The following is a 15,924-nucleotide window of genomic DNA, read 5'->3' on the forward strand; positions in this document are numbered from 1 at the left end:
ACTGTGTCTATTTTTTGTCCTGTTTGCCAGTAAACAGAGTAAGTAGATAAAGTAAATAGAAATTTGACCAAGAAAATGCAAATTGTTCTTAAACTGTCAATGCTTCTGTTCCACCCAAGAGCTAAAGCAGCTTTTTCTCCTTTTCTTCCTGTGTTTTATTTTTCTTTTCAATAAATTGCATGCATTCATTCTCATTAGCTTGATGACAACATTTCCACAGAAAAGCTTCCTCGAAACCCCCCTTTAGCCATGCAACTCTATTCTGACAAAGCATAAGAACAGCTCCTGGGCTCAGGAGCACACATGAACTGTTTTGAAGTTTACATTTCATCATAAAGGGAACTGCTATTTTAGCACACAGTAAGCATCAAATTAGTCAAATCCTTTAATTATGGAATTTGGGGAAAAAAATGCTTTCTCTCAATCCTGGAGGTAAGTGCACAGTCTTTAGAAAGACTGAGAAACTTCTGCATTTTGGAAGTTGTCTTGGTTGAACCTTCAAACTCCTGGAAATGACAAACTCTACTGCCACAGACGATCCTGTGGAGGAAATAGAACCCCAGCAGGTAAATTCCAAATGCTGTCCACACCCTGCTGGCTACAGACATCCCCTTTTTTAGCTGAAGCTGTCGACAGGCACTCTACCAAACTAATGGTATCTTAATGGCATTTTGGTTTCAAAATCTTGGTTAGTTCTAAAAACCTGCAATGAAGCTAGGTCACCATTTTAATGATATTTGGGGGGGAAAAAAGAGAAATGGAATTAATTTCAGGAGTATTCCACAATGTGGAATTGGTTAAGGTTGCTTCCTGACTACTTGAATATTGAACTTTGCTCTGACTCATTTTGGAGCCTGACCACCTCTGTTGGGAGACGTCAACTTACCTCCTGATGTAAAGCTCATGTATTTTTGGTTGTTAACTGTTTCTTTTGAATCATAAAATTTGAGAACATCTAGAACAGCCTGTGGGTTCTTCTTCTGCTCCAGTTTTGTTATGTTGGAGGTCTGTAGTAGCCTGGCCCACTGCTCTGGAATGCCCTGTAGATGTTGAGTGGAAACAAAGTGGGTTTAGAGTATTTAAAATATGTAGCCTCACAGATCTTTACCATGATTCCATGTTTGCTGTAAGATTACTTGCAGAAATTTTGATTGACACCTTAGAATTAAAATCAGATGCAATCATTTCTTCTCTATCAAAAATCTAGCTAAAATCAGGACCCAACTTTAGAAAGAAAATAAAGTAATGACTATGAGAAGAAAAAAAGGACATGAAACTTCTCTAGAAATCAACTCTGCTCTTCCATGGAATAATGATTTAATGCTTAAGCTTGTTTGCCTGGTGATTCAGGGCAGACATAACAAGACCATTCTCTATTGGTGGACAACACAGTGTTTTTTAGGAGCTTTACAGTGGACTTTTCATGCTTAGGAATCCAAACACATTTTGCTGAAATGATCACTGCTGTCTGATTCAAAGGTAAACCCCACTCCGATACAATTAATTTTCAGCACACCAGGAAACACTGCAGGGTAAAGAATCTGTCTTTCAGCTCTCAAAATCATGATACTGAGCTATACCACAGCTGCAAAGGATGTCTCTAGATTCCTTACTGCAAACATACAGAAACTGGGAACTCAGAAAACAGGCTGAGAGTGCCAAAGCCTTGGATGAATGCTTGGACATGTTATGGGTGAAGTAGAATTTGAAAATCGATCTAATAACTAAAAGCCCCAGCTCCACAATGAAATTCTATTGACAAGAACTTGCTTCAGTTATCCAGGATAATTCCCTAGATTTAACAGCCTGTCATTTCCCCCCTCTTACTGCACAGCTGATATTGCCCAGCAAATTGTAGGGCTCACTGAAGAAAAAATGTGCTAATCTACATTCATATAGCTTCTTCTCAGAAATTGTCCACAAAACAATGTGTGACATGAGCCTCCAAAGTTTAGGATTGATGAAAAAAAGTGGGAAAAGCCAAGCAACAAATCTACTGCACAGATATCAACCTGCTGCTGCAGTGCTATGACATCTCAAAGAAGCCTTTGGGGCCTGTGACGCACCTCTGGGAGCTTCCCTGGGCACATCTGTGAGCCATAGAGATCTGGCTGTAATGGATGTAAATAAAGAAAGAAAAGAAAGTTAAAACAGAATGTGGGAAAACTTAGAAGGTGGTAGAAGGAAACCAACGGGACAGAATGGGCAAGACCCATCTAAAATGAGAGTTATGAGGTGGATACCAAATAGATCAGGTGGTAGACAGGCTACAGGAAGGCAGGTTTAGGAAAACAGGAAAATCACAACTGTTCCAAAGTTTGGAAGCATCATTCCCCCTTCTCTCGCTTTTAAACAGTTTTTCTCTCCTCATAAATATACATTCCTGAGAATTAATGCCAATTGACTAGAAAAATTACATGTGTTTTTCCTTGTCAATTTAAAATTAAAAAGAAAAAAAAAGAAAAAAGAAAAAAAAAAGAGAAATATCTGGGCTTTTGCTGTTTGACTAGTTTTGAAGCCAGATTACCATTTTTGAATGGCTCTATTAAAGTTTTTTCCAGGCTTGGGTGTTCTCCAGCCCTGAGATCACCATTTGACCAGTGGATAAAGAAGATGATCAAAGTCAGATTGTGAAATCTGGGACGCTGTACATTGCCACAACACAAATAATCTGTGTGTGTCAGACTAAAAATGAGGACAATTGTAAAGAAATGCTTGATTATATTAGGAATGTGCAACTTCTTTGGATCTACAGCCACAACTTTTCCCACTTACTAATGGCCTAATTTAGAAGCTTTAAAAGTTTGGCAGGTAACCACATTTTCTTCTAGGTTGGGGATGAGGAAATGGTTTCAAACATGCATGCCTTACAAAAAACACCTCCCAAAGGCCTGCTAACCATGCTGTCCTTCATTCAGAAAATGCAACTCATTTTTCAAATAAAGGATCATAAAGCTCTAGCAAGATGCTCCATCCAACAGTTTCAAACCAATTTTATTCTCTGCTTTAGAAGCCCTGTTTCTTAGCAAATGTGGTTGCTCCAAGCACAGTGAAATGGAGATGTAATATTTCTTCATGATGGACAACACAAGTTGGTGCTCAAGCCTGAAAGCCAGAACTCGGGAGCCCATGCAATCGTGCATTAGGATGCATCTAACAGCAATCAGGGGATGCAGCTGGGGGCAATGGTTTGATGTCAGAAAATGACCCAATGCATTGCATATAATCAGGAGAGCGGGCACTAATGGCATGACAGCTGCAATAATAAATAAATAAATAAATAAATAAATAATAAAAAAAGCCCTGTGTGTTTGCACATTGATTAGACACTCCCATGGCACTTCCAAACTTTTGAAAGAGGCAGACAGCATGATCACTAGACAGTGGGAATACCAGAACATGGTACGGGCTAGTGGCAGTTCCTTTGCAGGAGGTACTTACCACATGACTACCCAGCTGATACACAGGTTCTATCCAGGTTGGGACAAACCAAACTTGCCTAATGTAATGTGTACTGTAATGCCTATATCTGGGATTAGTTGGGACCAATATCTAGTTCTTAGTGGTGCAAAAATTCCCTTCCTTTGATTGATGATGGACTCCACTGAAGACTACACCATTAAGTCCTGTGCTGGCAAGCTGTGCATGGGAAGTCACCTGACCCTTTGGTTAGTTTTGAATTGTTTACAGCCTTCTCAGACTGCAGCATTGCACTTCCACATTTCAAAAACAAGAGTAATTGGAAAACAGACATCTCACATCCACTGTTTGGAAAAGGAGAAAGATATTTAAAAAGAAACTACACTACTGCAATAAAGCTGGACCTATTTAGCCATGGAGAATTGATTTACTCTGTGCTGGCAGTATCTGACAGCAAAAAAACCACCAAAGATGTTAGAGACTGTTTTGAAACACTGGTAGATAATAACAACAGTCAAAATGTTCCAAGCCTTGATCCCTGAAATACAGGTAGTGAGTGCCTGTGCTGAAGTGTCTTAAATCTGACATCCCTCCTTTCTGTTCCAGCTCACAGGAACATGAACTAACCAGGACCCTGACCACCAGTCAGGTTATGAGAGAACACGTATGTGACCCATTGTGTTTGCTTGGAATCAGAAGGAAAAAGTCTCAAACACACAGAAATAAAGGTAGAAGACAAAGAAGAAAGAACAGATATAGAATAAGAACAGCTGAACATCCAATGGGAAGAGAACAGAAAGTGGGAAGGTGAAGACAGACAAGAAGAAGTGACGTAAACACAAAAAAGAGAGAAACAAAAGCAGAAAGAAATGTAATATGATATGAAGATAAGGAAAATGGCACTGAAGATTAACCTGAACAATAAAGTGGCTACAGGGAAAGAAAGAGAGGGAAAAAAAAGAAAAATCAAGATAGACAGCAGGGAAAATGCAAGTTTAAAAGCTTTATGCAAAGTTTCTGATCAAAAATGATGACATCTGGGCTTTTTAAATATGCATTTAGTCAAGCCCTAGGGTTTGGCACAGAATAAATTTTGAAGTAAGATTTTATGACATCTAATTTTAAAAATCCTAATTAACTAGTCCATTTATTTTAAATGTATCTGTATTTCCTAATTACAAAGCATAATTCCATTTCACTACTCCTTTGAAGACATGCTGTAATTAAATGTGTCTTTTTTTCTTCTACTGTTATTCCTACTGTTCCGACTCTAGTGTAGGACACAGAAAGTTTCCTGCTTTCTGAAACCTCTTTGTGAAACAAAAGTAGCAAAGTACAAAATTATGAAGAAATCCCATTTTAGGGCTCAAATTCTGAAAATTAGCCATCCTTTGTCCACGCAAATGATTTGTCCCATCGTGTTTGGTGTATGCAGTCAGTCAGCACTAGCACAGTCCACAATGTTGATTACACAGTCTGACCACTCAGCTCATGGGGCACTACTGGTTGCAGCAGAGTTGCTAATGCTCCTTCTCACCTCCACAGTTTAACAAAACGTAAGCTCACTGCCATCTCAGCTTTAAAGAACAATGGTTTCAGCACCCTACTAGTAATCGGAGAAGAAATGCTCTGAAATCCCTGCACACTTCAGAGATTCCATCAGATTCATTTTTCCCAACACTTTGTTGAGATTCGAGATGCAAAAGCTGACAGCTATTTTATTAGTACATAAAGGCTAGAAACACTGATCACCTAGAGTATAAACATATTTTGAAGGATACTAAATTAAAATTAATGGACTTCCACAGTGCTGCAGCTTTCTGAGTGTCTCCAAGGGCTACCTGCAGAGCAGCTGGACTTTGCACTAAGGCTGGTTGTCTACTATGCATGGGGGGGAGGAATTTTTATGCTTTCCCAAAGACACTGAATAACCAACCCTTGTAGCAGCTTGAGAGACTGAGAAAAGCATACATCTACATTCTTCCTAGTTTTCATTTCCTGCAGACACTCTGCTGACAATCCTTGGAGAGGAAAAAAAAAAAAGAAGCAGCCTGAATCACAAGTTAAGTACTCTAAATCCTAAGCCAAACAAATAAAAGTCTCTTTCTTCACAGCCTGGCTGCTGTGATCTGATGTTTCTGGCAAAAAGAGGTTATTTTACCATCAAGAATCTAGAAGTTCTGGTAAACATGAAATACAGAAGTTACTTACTGTGAATTCTCCAGTGACGGCATCAAATCCCACATGAATGGTGTGTTCAAAGTCTGAAGGAAGAGAGATCTCAGGACGTTCCTTCTCTTTCTTCTTGTTGGCTAGAGGCAAAATGTTAACAAGCACTTATTTTCAGAACAGTTTTTCATTTAAAACTTTTAACAATCAGGTGTGCTCAAAATAGTGCTTTAAAAAAGTGGAAAACAAATCAATTAACATCCATCCCACTTAAGAAACAGACCCAGGTTGACACAATGCCAGCCTGTCAACCCCTGCTAGGGAAGGCCTACCAGGTGTTATTTTATTTTGTTTTTCTTTGAGCCAGTGTGACTGCTGCCAAAGCAAGCTGTTCATGAAATAGCCTTCTTAGGCTATCTATAACCAGTATGATTTATATTTTCAGTTATTTTTTTCATTGAGTTTTCATATCTAGAAACTAACTTCTATGTGACTTTGTGGGTTCCTGCAGAAATAAATCACACAGGACACACCATGTTTATGGGTGTCTGTTCTCCAGTATGGTTTGAATCCATTTCAAAGTCAGCCAAATCAGAGGAAAGGCTTTTTTTCCTACAGGTTCTGTGAAAATCAGCAACTTATGCAATGACTCCTCTTCCAACTAAAAGGCTGAAACAGCAGCTCTGTTTCAGAAAAGACAGAATCTGCCCAGCAACAGAATCCCAGAAATGCCTTTGGAAAAGACATTTTGAGCTCTCAGTTAACTAAGACATATGATCATAAAATGCAGGCTTTATTAGTGTCCAGAATTTTTTTCTTCTTAAATCACTTCGCCAGTATTCCCAGTATGTGGGGTATCTTACTTAAGCAGGCAGTCTTGGAAGAATCTGCATTTGCTTCTCATTTCCATCCCTCTTTACAACCTTTTGAAAATAACATCCCCTGTGGTCATCCATCTCCTGCACTTCTGACTACTGACAAATGTCACTTCAGCCCTGTTTTACTGACCCTGATTAAGAATGAGTGAAATAAAGGCTGAGGGAAGCTGCCTTCGCTTTCCTGCGGTGTTTAAATATTATGTTTGCCAGCGCCATAGGTTCATGTAGGGTTTCATCCAAGGCTGGACTGACCAGTCCATGTTTGTCTTTGCTCAGGTAATAGCTCCACAAGGCCTCTATTTGCATATTTCTTATTATACCTTACAGCCTCCTTTAAGAGGAAGATGCTCTGCTCTTTGTACTTACAGTCTATTTTGAATGCCTCTAATCCTTTCTCTGCATTGCTGCAGATATCCTCATTAAATAATTGTCATATTTTGTCTGTGCTGCATACCACACACATTGTCCACTGATGAAATATATTCATTTAGCATTCAGTAAAGATGGCAGTAATAAATCAAATAGAAATGCAAAGGCTTTCCCCTTCTTTTATCATTAAGATGATGTTGTTTAATTTTCAGGACAGATGTTGCCAGTTAGAAGATGTCATCTGTGTGTGGATAGCAAAACTGGCTTCTTCTACCTCATCATTTGCAAGCTAATGCAGTGAAAATTAGATTTAAGGACTGTCAAATTCAGTTCAAAGCAGCAGTCAAATCTAGAAGTAAAGTAAGGGATTACATAAAAACATTCAATGAAAAGCAGCACTTGTCCATTGTAGGATTCTCCTGCTGGAGGACAGGTGTTCCAGCTCATTCCCCAAGATCTGTCTCATTTGTTTAATGGACTTGAGATATAACACCTATGGTCCAAATGCTGATACCTACACTACAAATGAAATACAGAATCTCTTTACTACACCTTCACCTCTCCCCAGTGTAAAAAGTTCAATGTTTCTGTGTGGGCTCTGCAAATCAAGTCATATCTATTTCATGCAAGCTGGCAAGATGATATGAAAAGCCATGACTTCTTTGAAGCACCTGACTGACTGGATGCAAACGGTTTGTATTGAACATTCCTATTTGATTTTCTTGTAAATGCCTCTCACAGTACACTCCTGCTGCACAGAGTTAGCTATGAGGGCCTCCACATCATCCATCCTTACATCCCTCCTCTCTGGTGAGCAAATGAAAGACAACAAAGTTCCTGCAGGTTCAGGCAGAAATACCCTGCCATGGTTTTTCTTCACATTCTATTGACTCGCACCAGTGATGAACCACGGACTTAACATTGTGATGCTGCAAAGCACTGTACTATATGAGAGCAGACATATCAGTCACCTTTTGTTCTGTTCTCAGAAATGTGTCACAGAGTCTATGAAGTACACAGGCCTGCTGATACCGTGACCCAAACTACCTCAAGGGACTTGGCCATTCAAGCTAAACTTCCTCTGTTTATTAATTCACCCAACAAAATTAAGCTATAAATCTTACCTGACTTTTCCTCATGGTCACATTTAAAATCATGACACTTGTATGTTCCCTAAGATTGCTCTGACTGGTAGTTAATCACATTTTTAATGTCACTGATCATTTCCAGAAGGGGTTGTTTCTGGGTCTCCCCTTTTCTGCATGCACTTTAGACAGCATCTCCTACTTAAGAAATGCTTCCTCAGGAAAGGAGTATTACCATCCTGCTAGCACTTAAGGGAAGAAGTGATCCAAGCCTTTCCGGGAATTAAGCAAGCTGGGAAAAACTTTCATTTTGGCCTTTAAAAAGAATCAACTGAAAATTAATTTTGTTCCCAGAAGGGGGTGTTTGGGGGAAAAATCTGCAAAGTGAGCTAGCCAGGTCTGCCTAAGAAATGGGCCCATCCCGTTATAGTTTTCACATCAGAGAAGTCTTCAGAATTGCCCGTGGCTGAGGGGAGGAATGGGACTGCCACTGTGCCTTCTACTGCCAGATTACCTCCAGCTGCTCCACACAATCTCATGAAGCCTCATGAATGGGGCAGCCAAGCAGCACAGATAAGCTGGAGCTCCAAGGGAATGACCACAGTTCCGTAGTTCTGACCTCTCCTTGGAGGGACACTGATGGACATTGAAGACAGAATCACTCTTGAAATCCAGCTGGATTTAATGCTACTGACCACAATCTGAGTCCAGCCTTTCAGTCTTCCTCACTGTACACTTATCAACACTGTACTTCACCAGTCTGTCTGTGAGGATACTGTGGGAAGCTCTGCTGAACACCTTACTAAAGCAGAAGCAGAACAACCATTGCTGTCCCTGCATGACCAAGCCTGTTGCTTTAAGGTAAAAGGCTGTCAGTAGCCTTTTACAGCATAAATTCCCCTCCACAAATCCATGCTGACTATTCCTGACCACATTTTCATCCTTCATTTGCATGGAAATGGTTTCCAGGAGGATTGTCTCTACCGCCTTCCCAAGAACCAAGGTGAGACTAGTTGGCCTACACTTCCCCAGATCCTCCTTCTTAAAGACAGATTGACATTTGCTTTGTTTCCATCATCAGGAACATCCGCCAGTGACCCCAACCTTTCAAAGACAATCAAGAGTGGCCTTGCAGTGACATCAGCCTTGTAGGTGCAGCCCATCAATTCCCATGGCACTAGAAATAAAGAAAACCCCTTTCCTTAAACCTGTAAATATGCTAACTCAAAACACACTCCTTTCCACCATAAATGCATTTCAAAGAATGCAACTGTAATGCAACTGAAACGCTGTTTGCTGCATGTTTAAAATACTCTCTTGGTGCATCCACACCTAGCAGGTTATAAACCAAGCCATTCTGCATCCACTTTCACTGCAAAAGGAACAAGCAAGAAGAGCTTTGTTCCTGTTCTTGGAATTTAAGTGCATAAAAAAACCCCTGAAGTGTCAGGCATATTGCCCTCTCACTTCTGCGAATGTATTTTCACAAGGACACATCATCATCTCTGTATTGACTGCTAATGCAAAGCAAAATCCAAGAGAAAGGATTCCCCAGCTTAACTATAAAGTTATTTTTAGAAGGCAAGTTGTACAATGTATGCATATTTTAGTATCTTTTCACAGACAAGAAAGTAACTGACTCCTCTTCTGAGATGTGTTTCTAGAGTAATTGGAATAGAAGGCTATTGATACCATGGAACTGAAACAGAAAGAAAACAGTGGCAGAAAGCAAATATGAAAAACAATGACCACCAGAATTTCCAGAGAAGCAGCTATGCATCTGCATTGCTGATACTTTACTTTTATCCCCTCCTCCTGGAAAGATGGAGCGAAGCCTGGCTTTCTTGTTCTTCTCCTCAGGGGCCATAGGAAGTGGTTTTGAGCTGTGGTTTAGTGCTGAAGAATCACGATTGTTGCTGTTCATTCTCAATGGTGGAGCTGGAGGTTTCTCTTCAATATCTAGACTATCAGACATCTTCAGCAGCCCTCACAGCCTCCTGCAAATCACAAAACAAAACATGCCTGTCAAGGGAGGATGCCAAGGCTGGTGACCTGGGCAGTAAAGAGGGCAGGAAAAGCTTTCTAGTGGCATAAGAAAAACTCTCTGTTAGAAGTTTGCTCTGAATAAGGTTGCTGCTGGTTGCTGTAAATAAATTCAGTGGCTAATTCCTAAAAAGTAAGGTATTAACATTAAAATCAAGCTTTTTTGTTATCCCTGTACAGGTTTTAACTATTTCCCCTGCAGTTGTTTACAATCCAAACTTTCCTCTAAAACAGACTTCCAAAGTAAAAGTTGACTTACTCAAACTACCTGGCATTGTAGTCAATCATTTTTCTATGATGTAAGAAACAAGGCCCTCATTGAGGGGATATGGGTAGCATGCAACACTTCGTAAAATTAACTGGTTTAAGACCCAAAAATAGAGTATAATTTCAGACAGATCGGAAGTGATGTAGGCATCTTTTTAAAGGTTATGTTTCTACAGGCACTTGTCTTCCATCCCTAAAATCAATGTGGCTCCTTTTACAGAAGCACGTGCACATCACTGTGAATGTGTTCTGGATCCCTCTCCTCATTCTGATTCACAGAGCTAATGCCCTCATCAGCTACTCTCTTAAATTTAAAGGGGAGCAACTTTTTTTTCAGCTATGGAAGCTGTAGGGTTTTTTCCAGAAGTATCAACCAAAAATGTTGACTGTCACGCAGAGAGAGGTCCTGAAGCTCCAGTGGTAACAGCAGCACTGCCCTTCTTCATTCAGATAAAGTTGCCATGGTAGCGAGTTTTTGGGGTTGCATGGTTGGTCATGGGTTGCTTTGTTTTTTTATTAGAACAGAGATTACCATTTTCAACAACCACATTTATTTTGATATAACTGTAATTTTGCCAGATTTTTGGCTGGTATGTTAATAGGAAATAATGAAATCCACATTGCCTTAACTAACATTACCTTACAAGTAAAAGCTAAATGACCAACTGAAACATTTAGAGATGTTCACTTTAGACTGTTTTTCATGACCTGGACATTTTGGCCTTTGTTACCATTCTAAATTACCACACATAAAATGATCACTTTTTAAAATTACTTTACTTAAATTTTTAATTTAATCTAAATTAAATCCCAAAACACCAGTTTTGAGACTCAAAGCACCAGTCCAATGAAAAGAACAACAAATTAAATATTCCATCACACCTCTAGTTTTTATCCGTCCCCGAAAAGCTGGATCTCCATGGGATCCCACAGACTCATCCCAAGGTCACACAGCTGAAAACTCTAGCAACAGCTGGGTTGTTGTCTAGTACAGACAGAATGGAGCAGCGATCCTGGAGATCCTGATTCACAAATACACACTCAAAGTTGCTAGTGACCCCAGTTGCTCACATCCACCAGGGGAGCAGTTTGAATGAACACCTTCCCAGCTGCCTTCAACTGGTTCAATTAGCGACCTGACCTTTTCCGGCATCTTTTCCCTGAAGCATATTAGGGAGACTTCAAACAATTGCTCTGCTGGTAGATCAATGTGGTGTTCACCATCCAAAGAGGATGTCTACTGATAGGCTCACTCTGTGTCAACTGCCAGACTTACCCTACACCATAGGGTTGCTCACCTCCACCTGTAACTGCAGATAACACTGAACCACAGGCAGCCATTGACCAGGTGTTGTTCTCTAGAGCTTTGCCTTCAGGCCTAAAAGCATGGAAAAGATCACACACTTGTCAATAATGGAGCAATGTTTTGGAGGCAGCTGTCAGAGAGAAAGATGTGTTCATCATTTGGACCACAATATCTGTGAAAGCACAAGTGATTCTTCAGAAAAACAATGGTCCCCAGCATGTGTCTGGTTCCCAAGAGAAGGCTCTGCTTACACAGCCCCACTGTCCAGGTAAAGATGTGCTCTGGTGATGGAGGAACACAACTCATCCTCCTGTAGAAGCACGTACAGAGGCAGTAACGTGCTTTGTATCACACAGGAACAGCTGTAATTGTGCCCAGATCAGAGCTTGTGCCAGTCTAGTTTTCAAGTACAGACTAGCCTACCTACCTAGAAAACGAACTGCTTTTGTAGATTGAGGTCAGTTAATATAAGTAATCTTTGTGATTTCCATCCTGAAATGCAGAAGGTTTTCTAGTAGAGAAGGTGCGGGGGGGAGGGGGGTGGGTGGGGGGAAGCCAGTAATGAAAACTACTGTAAGGTAACAGGGCGATATGTGTTTGTTATCCTGGTGAAGGGAAAGCCCGTGATGCCCAGGTTTTAGTCCAGACCTCCTAGCTTATGAAGCCCAGCAGAGACATCTGGATCCAGCTCCCTGTTCCTCCAGCAATTCTCCAAGAGCAGGAGCTTATGCAAGTGAAGCTTTTATTTTTTCTTTAAGCCACCTACAAATAGTTTTCCAGTGCCAAATACAGCCTTCACTCCCAGGATGATCAGTATGAAGATGACCACAGGAGCACCAAGGCACATTTTCAGCCTGTTATCAGAAGCAAGGCAGTTATTCTTATAGGCCACAGTTTCAGTTGTTCCTCAGAATGGGACAACTGTACCTGTCACTGCATCTATTTGTAAACAATGCCAGTCTGCTGAAATAGGTCCTCCCATGGGATTTCATCCCACAAAGAATACTATTAATGGCTTCTGTCCCAATTTGCTGATGATGTAATTATTTCCAAGATTTTAAAGGAACACTATATTTTGTTCAGAGCTGTTTCAGGCTGAGTTTCAAGAAGTATACAAAGCTCATTTACTCACTCTAAACCGGGGGGGGGGAAAAAAAAAAAAAGGGGAGAAGATAGCCTAGAAGGTTTCACAGTTGATATTAATTTTCTAAAGTTGGTCTAAATCAAGACTAAAGCAAACCAAAAAGCAATACATACCAAGAGATTTAAAACTTATGGTTTTCCTGATCAGAAGAATCTATTTGTTCTTCCATTCACTGTAATTTAGAGATTTTTCATATACCACTGCATCATGACAAAAGAACATTGGCTATCACATAAGACTTCATAATTTAAGTGTTTTGTATTAATTTACTCTAACACAAACGTAGAGAAAAGCTGTAATGAATGGAGAGGCAATAAGATGTATTCAGCTGGGAAAACTCTCAGATTTATATTGCAGAGAAATGTCAACAGCAGATAGCTCAAGTTATAGTCTATTCTGGGAACAGGTTCTCCTGTCATAACAAGTCCCTGGTCCTGATAGCCTGACTAACTCCATCAAAACCCACTTTCTGTCTATTGGAAATTATTATGGCATATCCATATATCCAGACCACCAAATTCTGGTGTTATTTCTCTTTTTTTCTTTATTTTTTCTTTTATTGCTTAGGAGTTTGGGGGTGGGGGGATTTTTGGTAGGATTGTGCTGGTTTGTTTTGGTTGGTTAGTAGGCCAAAACAACACAGCTACCAGAGCACTTGACCATATCCCACCAGGGCCATGAAAGCCACACAGGCTGTCAGCAGGGACAGCTTCTGCAGAAGCCAGCTGGTGCTCACCAAGAGAATGGAGTGCACAATCAACAGGATTTTCCTCATCTCAGTCCTCAAGGACCCCTTTAGTGAAATCAAGGCAGTGCTGGTAACCCTTTTTAGAAGAAATCTGCAAGATAATCACACTTGTACAACAAAGAGGACAGCTGACCAACAACTACCTACTTCCAGAGAACAATCTTGTCACTGGCCATCAGCTTTAAGGAAGCATTTAAAGAGACAGACTGTTGTACCAAAATACAACAGTGTATTTTACTGTGTGTTAGCTAGAGTTTCCCAGCCAAATGGCAAAAGCTAAAATTAAATTCTCAGCCAGGTCAGTTGCTTCTATGCAACTATTACAGGGTTACAGAAGATGATCCAACATCTATTTACTTCTTCCTTACCTCTTCCAATCACCAGTTCTGTTAAGTGAGAAGACAAACATTGACTTTATATGGCATTCAGCTTCTCTGTGACTTAATTCCCCCTTTGTAAAAGCCTGTCTTGTAATATTTCTGCATCTAGTCCTTGAAAGACTAGGGAGGAGAGGAAGATATTTGAAGCACTCAAATGTCTTCATAATATACACACAAAAGATTTGTTCAATTAAGTTCAAGTTCAGAGCACAATCTCATGCTGGGCCTTGATCTCAGTCAGCTCTTCACCCCTGTGTGTCTGGGGAACACTGTGGATAGATCTTCTTGGGTTACCCCTGCTATTTCAAAGCTGCACCATTCCAACATGACTGGTTCAAATTAAAACTCACAAATAGTATCCTGTTTGCAGAGACACTGGTGCTCATTTTCAAAGCCTCAGAGATACTACTGCACCTTGTGATGCAGCAACACTGTCTCCAAGATCACTTGACTGGAAGAGATCAATTATGCCAATTTGCAGGCAGTAGCTTTGCAAATGTAACTTGAAGGTCCAAGACTCATTCTTTGTTTATAAATATACTTCCTGCAAAAGGATATTTATTATATAGTTGTATCGGCCAAATTTCACTCCCAGTGAAATGTTATCCATTTCCAAAAATCAATGGTGATGTAACTGAGAAGGATTCTCTCTAGATATTGAGTACTGAGAGACTCTGTTCAGGTATTTACAAGTACTTCCCAGCCCAGTTCAGACCTGTATCTGCTCTTCTACATCTGCATGTTTACCTGCAGTTTTTTACAGCTCCTTTAAAGAGCAGACAGTGACTTGGACAGAACAGATACACTCACAATTCCATCACTTTTGTGGAAGATGCAGTCTTCTCTGTAAAACTCGGTTAAGTTAAAATACAATACTGAGGCCTTTTTGATAAAAAATGGTCATATTCAGCATCAGCTGAAGCAGAGACAACTCTGAGTACTCAGGGTCCATAACACCCCCAGGGCAGTCTGTGCTCAGCTGCTTCCACCCTTGAGTGCCTGCAGAATATGGGCAGGTGTGTGGGGCTGACTCTGCAGGCAGGGCAGACACAGCCAGGGTGCCATTCCAAGTAAAGACATCTTTTTTAGGACCTCCCCCACATACACATCGCAAAACAACCAGTGCATCCCTTCTCTATACAACCCTGAAGAAAAGGCTGTACTCACACAAACTACAGAAAGAATTATAACCCTAGAAACAACAAGAACTCTTCCCTTTCACGCAACTGTCTCAAAGCACAATACAAACATTTGCCAAATAAATTCCCCATTCCCCCCACAGACAGGTAAGCATGCTCTGAGACGAACAAATTATTCAAAGTGAGTAATTTCTTTGATGAATGTACTCTCTGTTCCTCTTTGCAAACACACTGTAAGCAGCTTATGATTTCCTCCAATATATTCATTTATTCAGAAGTTATCCTCTGTACTTGCTACGAGCAACTTTTGGCCTCTGAACTAGCTCTTCATAAGAAGCTCTCTGTGTGGAGAGGTTATTTTGAATTCAGGTTGTATCCCAGTAAAACTACCTTGGACCCAAGTACTTGAAATGGAAACATCCATTTTGAGATGGGATAAACAAACTTCTGTTAGGAACGGCAGCATTGAGAATTTTACATAGTGACTTACTAATATTGGTTTAAAATTCCCTCTTGACAGTGCACTTGCAGCAATAATGAATACAGAATGACAATGAATACAGAAGGTATATTCATGCAGTAGCTGTGAATTTAATGGTTTTGACTAAACATTTCTTCAAATTTAAATTGTTATGTCCTTTGTCTGGACCTTGAATCACCCAGTTTAATTGCTAAGAGATGGGAACGCAACAGTGGAGCTTGTCACAACTGATGAAAATAACCTGAAAATATACTTTCCCCCTTGCTTAATTAGGATTCAACAGCATTTCTCAGTTCATGGTCTTCAAGGATCCATCACCCTTCTTCAAACACATAACCTACCTAACTACATTTCTTTCCACAACTCTTCAACTCTTTCTCTGCACACTGCCAATACAACCACAGGAAACACTTTGCAAAATACATCTGGCTTTTACCTCTGAACACCCCCCAGCACACCCACTTTACATGCCTCTTCCCACATGGTGAAACTGCT

General features: G+C 40.3%; 1 protein-coding gene across 7 annotated transcripts in view; it reads right to left on the minus strand.

Annotated features, from left to right (window-relative positions):
* The window catches only part of PAK3 (p21 (RAC1) activated kinase 3), a 139,418-nt gene that overhangs the window by 27,348 nt on the left and 96,146 nt on the right, over positions 1–15,924 (minus strand). For 5 of the 7 annotated variants that reach the window (XR_009278522.1, XM_058847650.1, XM_058847648.1 and 2 more), the window contains exons 2-5: positions 11,530–11,609; positions 9,722–9,918; positions 5,632–5,732; positions 887–1,040 (exon numbers count right to left, since the gene is read on the minus strand). Coding sequence is in view for 6 of the 7 variants with exons in the window: in XM_058847650.1 (XP_058703633.1) it covers positions 887–1,040; positions 5,632–5,732; positions 9,722–9,896 (430 nt within the window). In the remaining variant the exon portion in view is untranslated. The remainder of the gene's footprint in view (positions 1–886; positions 1,041–5,631; positions 5,733–9,721; positions 9,919–11,529; positions 11,610–15,924) is intronic. The other 2 variants (XM_058847652.1, XM_058847651.1) reach the window with 1 other exon arrangement.

Source organism: Poecile atricapillus, chromosome 12 (assembly GCF_030490865.1).
Source record: "Poecile atricapillus isolate bPoeAtr1 chromosome 12, bPoeAtr1.hap1, whole genome shotgun sequence".
Classification (NCBI taxonomy): domain Eukaryota; kingdom Metazoa; phylum Chordata; class Aves; order Passeriformes; family Paridae; genus Poecile; species Poecile atricapillus.